At 45.3% G+C, this 7,024-nt stretch overlaps 1 protein-coding gene across 4 annotated transcripts; it reads left to right on the forward strand.

Moving 5' to 3' along the window:
- The first annotated feature begins 21 nt into the window (after positions 1–21).
- On the forward strand, positions 22–4,475 carry Rpl34 (ribosomal protein L34). 4 transcript variants are annotated; one of them, XM_070022427.1, is made up of 5 exons: positions 22–45; positions 2,209–2,282; positions 2,362–2,461; positions 2,671–2,774; positions 4,290–4,475. In XM_070022427.1, exons 2-5 carry the CDS (start codon positions 2,218–2,220, stop codon positions 4,372–4,374), a joined length of 354 nt encoding a protein of 117 aa, XP_069878528.1. In that variant the 5' UTR covers positions 22–45; positions 2,209–2,217; the 3' UTR covers positions 4,375–4,475. The 4 variants fall into 4 exon arrangements, with proteins under 4 accessions (XP_069878528.1, XP_069878529.1, XP_069878531.1 ...); XM_070022428.1 differs by lacking the exon at positions 22–45 and adding an exon at positions 134–154; XM_070022430.1 differs by lacking the exon at positions 22–45 and adding an exon at positions 522–542.
- Positions 4,476–7,024: the final 2,549 nt, after the last annotated feature.

Genomic DNA, 7,024 nt, shown 5'->3' on the forward strand with positions numbered 1-7,024 from the left:
CTCGCTTGCGCCTTCCTTTCTCTCTTCCGGGGACGGTGTCTAGAGGTATGGTAGCCAGTTTCTTCTTGTCTGTATTCCCTGTGCAATCGGTCGCCATCCGAGCCGTGGCGCGCACCGCGAGTGCTTGGAAACGTGTCCTTGAGCTGGCGGAAGGGTGAGGGGTGTAGACGGGGCTCCCTTGGTGTCAGAACTCTCTACTTTGAGCTTGGGGAGCCCCTCCATCCCTGGCGGAGCCCCTTCGGGAGCGGCGGAAAGCCGAAGCTCACATCCGGGGCTTTGCGGGGTGGTGTCTGGACTCCGGGAGCGAGGTCTCCCGGCCTGTCCAGGTCGGGCCTGCGAGGCCGCCGTGCCGTGCCTGTACCTGTCCTGGGCCGCGCGAGGGCGGGGGACCGGCGCTGGCAGTGGCTCCGCTCCCTGCTGGCTTCTGTTTTCGATGCCAGTACCGGGCAGGAGGAACATGACGCAGCTGGGGTATGGGAAGGCCGTGGTGACGTCTAGGGCGCTTTGCACGGGCCTTCGGGTCGCCTCGGGTTTAGTGTGATGTGAGTGAATAAGAACAAGTGCAAGCGGCTTCCTCTCTGCATTTCCTCCCTCCCCTTGTGTGTGTTCCGGACCTGGGGCTTGAATCAGGGCCTGGGTTCTGTCCCAGACCTTTTTTTAGCCCAAGGTTGGTGGTATACCACTTGAGCCACAGCTCCACTTCCGGCTTTTTGCTGATTGATGGGAGGTGAGGGTTTCTTAGGCTCATCTGCCTCGACAGGCTTCCCACGTTATCACCAGATCTCAGCCTCCCGAGTAGCTTAAGTATACACTCGTGAACCACCGGTTTCCTTTAAATTCCTATCATGGAGCCAGCACAAAGTTTGGAAGAAGGGTCAGCCTGGCGGGGCTTGGTTATCTTGTGTACTTTGGATGCTTCCCTTAAAACTCAAGTCGTAAGCCGGGCGGCAGTGGGCCTGCTCCTGTAATCCTAACTACTCTGGAAGATGCGATCTGAGGATCACGGTTCAAAGACAGCCAGGGCAGGAAAGTCGTGAGACTTCCTGTCTTCAGTTAACCACCAGAAAACCAGAACTGGTGCTGTGGCTCAAGTGAGCCGAAGAAGAGCCGAGGGACAGCCCAGAATTCAAGCCCCGCGACCGATTTAAAAAACAACAACAACAAAACCCAAGTCGTTTGGGCTGGGGAATTAATTTGTGGTTTGGCACCAGCCTGGCGTGCACCATACCAAGATAAGTAGCAACACCGAGTAAGATTTATAAATGGAGGCTGGGAGGTGTCATTCACATTAAGAGACTGATTACCTCAACACAGGTACTGCTTTGGGAGCAATACCTAGAACTGCATGGGGGGCCATACCAGGATCTGCACTGGAATAGATGGATATACTTTAGTCATAGTGGCAGCTGTCTAAATTAGATAAAAAAAAGAATTTTAGGTGATAATTCTTGATTAACTATGTGAGCTCCTGGCCCCATGTTCTGCCAGTTTGTAAGGGACTCGATGAACTCCTTTTCCTTTTTTTTTTTTTTTTTTTTTTTTTTTGTGCTAGTCTTGGGGTTTGGGTGCTGTCCCTGAGCTGCTCAAGGCTAGCATTATACCAATTAAGTCACAGCTCCACTTCCTGCTTTGGGATTATTTGGAGCCCAGAGTTTCATGGACTTTCTTGCAATCTTCAAGGCCGAGTGTAAGCCACTAGTGCTTGGTTGTATAGTTTTTGTTTGTTTGTTTGTTTGTTTGTTTTGGGGTCCGGTTGTGGGGCCTGAACTATGGGCCTGGGCGCTGTCCCTCAGCTCTTCAGCTCAAGGCTAGTGCTCTACCACTTGAGCCACAGGGCCACTTCCAGCTTTTTTCTTTTTTCTTATGTGGTGCTGAGGAATCGAACCCAGGGTCTCATGCATTGCAAAGCAAGCGCTCTACCACTCTACTACCTTCCCAGCCCGTATAGTGTTTTTTATAGCTTGCTTGTGTTTTCTGGCCACCACTCCAAACAATGAGCATGATACCTAAATAATAACTGAGTCATGTTTGATTGTCTCCAGAAGAACTAACATTGCCTCCTAGAAGTCACCTCTAACTACAAGTAATTTTTATATATGGGAATTAATAGTGTATTATACACATGTGCATATATGTATAAATTATGTGATGATGCTTTGAGATGTGTATTAGGTTTTTAATGGGAAAACTTGATCATTTTTTACTTAGGCCATCAAAATGGTCCAGCGATTGACATACCGCCGTAGGCTTTCCTACAACACAGCCTCTAACAAAACCAGGCTGTAAGTATTTCCAGAATTCGAATACATCCTGTCATTTATTCTTTGAGATGCTGAGCTGTTGCCTATTCTCTCTTTCTAGGTCCCGAACCCCTGGCAATAGAATTGTTTACCTTTACACCAAAAAGGTCGGAAAAGCACCAAAATCTGCATGTGGTGTATGTCCAGGCCGGCTTCGGGGGGTAAGTGGTCCTCTTGTGGACAACATTAACAAGTCAGGGATTGAGCTTCTGGATGGAGGGGAACATTCAAGATCCCCATTTTCCAAGAACACAGACCTTTAAAAACTGAGAGAAGTACAGTGACATGCTCTTCAGATGAGTCGATACACCATTGTATCATTTAAAACCCAGGAAAATTTCTTTCTGTAATCTTTGTTTTCTTTATACAGGTTCGTGCTGTGAGACCTAAAGTCCTCATGCGATTGTCTAAAACAAAAAAACATGTCAGCAGAGCCTATGGTGGTTCCATGTGTGCCAAATGTGTCCGGGACAGGTAAGCAAAATCAGGGTGGTTTTCTTAAGTAGACACAGACTTGTCTATGGTTAACGGTGTATACTCTTCCTTACTGGAAAACTGGTAGGAAAAAAGTTGCATGCTTACTGCAGGTGATTGGTGGTGTATAAAGCAGTTGGTTATATCAGATTAAATAGAGTATAATCCATAAGCTAGATGTAGAAAGGTAAGACATTTGTAGAGGAGGGTAGGTAAGAAAACCTAGTGGTTGTTCATAGGCAGATGGAGGATGGAAGGTCTTTAAAATGTATAGGGAAGGGGCTGGGAAGGTGGCTCAGTGGTAGAGTGCTTGCCTTGCATGCATGAGGCCCTGGGTTCGATTCCTCAGCACCACATAAGCAAAAAGAAAAAAGCCGGAAGTGGTGCTGTGGCTCAAGTGGTAGAGCGCTAGCCTTGAGCTGAAGAGCTGAGGGACAGTGCCCAGGCCCAGAGTTAAGGCCCACGACCGGACCCCCCCCCCCCCCCAAAAAAAAAATGGTATAAAAAAATGTATAGGGAAATAGCAGCACGTAGTTACAGTGTAGCTGCTGCAGAGCTTGGTAGGAGGTCATCAACAACAGGTTGAAGGGCCTTAAAGGGCGAGGGAATTAGCTTGATTCTTTAAAATGTGGGGAATTAAGTCTTTTGGGGGCAGAGCCAGAGAACTTTGCCTTTGGTGTGTTAGAAACAAACAGCAGAATGAATGAAGTGACTCTTTAAACTGAGATGGGTGTTCACATGTAGTTTCTGAAGGATAGTGAACTTGTTACTGCATTGAGAACCAAAGTCTAGGGAAAGAGTTCAGAAAGAAGACAGTTTTTTGAATATTGAAAGATAGGAGTGATGGTAGAGTTGTGAAGATAAATGTGCCAAGTGCCTGTGTGGTAGTATCAAATCCATAAGTCTGTGTTAGCAGTATCAATTTCCTCTGGGAAGAGTTTTTGTTTTGCCAAGAAACCAGGATGTACTGCTCAAGTTCACATGGCTAACTACTAGTTATGGCTTAATCCACTTTTAACCCTAGCCTTATATTAAATTGCCTCCAAAAATGAACTTCCAGGTGATTGGTCTTCATGAGTGAAGTGGTAGACTTGGTAGGGAAGCTTAAGTTCTATTTCACTCAGTTCTATAGAAGTGCAAAGTCAAATCTGGACACCCAACCTTTGCATGATAGTATGAGGGGGTAGCAAAACATTGTATTAATAATGCAAAGACAAGATAAATATGATTTCACTTGAGCAACAGGAAAACAAGTAGAGAGGAAGTAGTAATGAGTTGTAAGCTAGAGGAATTTGGTTTTTTTTGCATTGTTGGTCTCTTAAGGTATACAGAACCTAATCTTGTTTTAGGATTAGGACATGTGTATTAAGACAGTTAAAAACTCTGGCTCCTTACCCCCTTAATTTTAGTTAGCAAAAAGCTGGTTTTTACTGAAAAGTTTTTTTTGGGGGGGGGTCCAGTCATGGGGCCAAGTTTGATTTATAGAAACTACTCATTGTGTATTTTCCTTTCTAGGATCAAGCGTGCTTTCCTTATTGAGGAGCAGAAGATCGTCGTGAAAGTACTGAAGGCACAAGCACAGAGTCAGAAAGCTAAATAAAAACAGGAAGCTGTTTGTGTGGGCCTAGGATGCCAGAGGTCTCTAAACTGCTAGCAAAGAAAGAACCTTTTTGATAAATAAAAAGGCTTTGAGTAATAAAATATTGTATAATGTCTCTTGTATAATTAGACAAAAGATGTCTAATAAGTTTTAGTTAACCACTTTCCAAAAGGAAACTAGGTGAAGGTCTGGTTACTAGAATTCTTTTGTGTATGCAAACATTCCTTAGCACTTCGCCATTGGAACTCCTTTATCAGCAAGTGGAAAACCTTGGTCTTCCACTTGTTGCCCATTTGGCCTCCAGAAGACCTTATTAACTCCCATCACTAGGATTACAGGAAAGCCTACCACACCTGGCCTCTGTAAAAGTTCTTAATCACCTGGCTTATTCTTTCTAATGCTTAGAGAACTAGCTTTGGTTTGAATGCTCTGTATATAAAAGCCTATTATTTTTTTGGGGGGGGGAGTGGGATTATCTGTTATACAGAGCATGTTAACACTATTTCAATCAGTGACATACTCCCTACATCCCTTCAGTTTTTTTTTATTGTGAAAATACTGTACAGAGGGTATACAATTACATGGGCAAGATAATGAGTACATTTCTTATCAAGCATTGTAGCCTCCATTCCTTCAGTTTCTGTCAGACCAAGTTCCTCTATCTTGGTAAAATGGTAGCCCATTTGTCTTAGGTATTGTAGCAGCTGGCTTTACTTAGGGAACTTGGTAGTTTACCATTTCCCCTGAGGCTGAGGTCTGAGGATCCAGTTCAAAAGCTGGTCCTTAAGATTTTCTTATCTCCAGTTGATCACCAAAAATGTGGGAAGTGGTGGTGTGGTAGAACTTTAGCCTTGAGCAAAAAAGCTCAGGAGCAGGCCCCCAGGCCCTTCCACAAAATAGTTACTTCTATCAATGAGGGATTAACTAGTAATTAGCATGATCATGATGTCACCTGTTATTTCTAGAATACATTTAGGGTAAAATGTTGCCACTTGTCTTTTGCCAGCTAACCTGTTCTACATCTGTCATCTTTTTCTGGAGGTAAGATATGTAGCCCTGGCTGGTGTGAGCTCTGAGTGCTGGGTAACAGGCCTAAGATACCATGCCCAGCTAAGTAAGTAGAAATGCTAAAGCATGTTACAGAAGATAAGTGGGGGATGAATCACAGAACTGTTAGTGACTTAAATTGGCATTCAAATTTTGAAGGTTTTTTTTGGGGGGGGGTCTGGTCATGGGGGCCTGAACTCTGGGCCTGGGCGCTGTCCCTCAGCTCTTCAGCTCAAGGCTAGTGCTCTACCACTTGAGCCACAGAGCCACTTCCGGCTTTTTTCTTTTTATGTGGTGCTGAGGAATGGAACCCAGGGCCTCATGCATGTAAGGCAAGCGCTCTACCACTGAGCCACCTTCCCAGCCCAAATTTTGAGGTTTTTATGGTCATGGTCAGTCACGGGGCTTGAACGAGGCCTGGGTGCTGTCCCTGAGCTCTTCACTCAGGCAAGTGCTCTACCACTTGAGCCACAGTACCACTTTTGGTTTTCTGGTAGTTATTTTTTTTTTTTTTTTTTTGGGTGTCCGGTCATGGGGTCTGAACTCTGGGCATGGGCACTGTCCCTCAGCTCTTCAGTTCAAGGCTAGCGTTCTACCACTAGAGCCACAGCGCCACTTCCGGCTTTTTTTTCTGCTTATGTGGTGCTGAGGAATTGAACCCAGGGCCTCAAGCATGCAAGACAAGTGCTCTACCACTGAGCCACCTCCCCAGCCCCATGGTTTTCTGGTAGTTAATTGGAGATAACAGTTTGATGGACTTTCCTGCCCAGGCTGGCTTTGAACCATGATCCTCAGATCTCAGCCTCTCAGTAGCTAGGATTACTGGTTTGAGCCACCAGCGCCCAGTTTGAGAATTTTCTTAACTGCAATTCACACACACACACATATACTTGTTATCCCCTCATTTTTCTCCTACTCCTCCCCGCTCCCCCCCCCCACACCCTTAACTTCAATTCTTGGTAGTGATAGTTCTTAAAGCATAATTACATGAACTTATATGTTGTTTGGCAGTTTGGCTTTCTGTCACTTGGCTAATGTAAACTAGTGCAGTTGACTATGTGCTGATGGTGTAATGAATTCTTTGGGATGTATAATGAAAGCGGTCATGATTTATTGGTGAACCTCCATACTGATGTCCGTAGTGGCTGTCCAATTTATTTCCCTCCAGTAGTGTATAAAGATCATAGTGTTATTACCCATCCATCCCTCATTCTTGCCAACATTGGCTTTTGGGTTTCTCTCCTCTCACCCGTCTCCCCTCCCTGCCACCTTTCTTTCCTTTTTTTTTTTTTTTGTCAGTCATGGGCTTGAACTCAGGACCTGAGTATTGTCTTTGAGCTTTTCTGCCCAAGGATAGTGCTCTACCACTTCAAGCCTCAATGCCACTTCCAGTTTGCTGATGGTTAATTGGAGATAAGAGTCTCAGGGACTTTTCTGCCTGACTTTGAATCTTGAGCCTCAGATCTCAGCTTTCTGAGTAGGATTACAGGTGTGAGCCTCCAGTGCCCAGGTCCTTCCATTTTCTTCCTTTTTTTTTTTCTTCAGTCGTGGGGCTTGAACTTGGCCTGGGCGCTATCCCTCAGCTCTTCAGCTCAAGGTGAAC

Source organism: Dipodomys merriami, unplaced genomic scaffold (assembly GCF_024711535.1).
Source record: "Dipodomys merriami isolate MVZ:Mamm:240054 unplaced genomic scaffold, mDipMer1.0.p SCAF_15, whole genome shotgun sequence".
NCBI lineage: Eukaryota > Metazoa > Chordata > Mammalia > Rodentia > Heteromyidae > Dipodomys > Dipodomys merriami.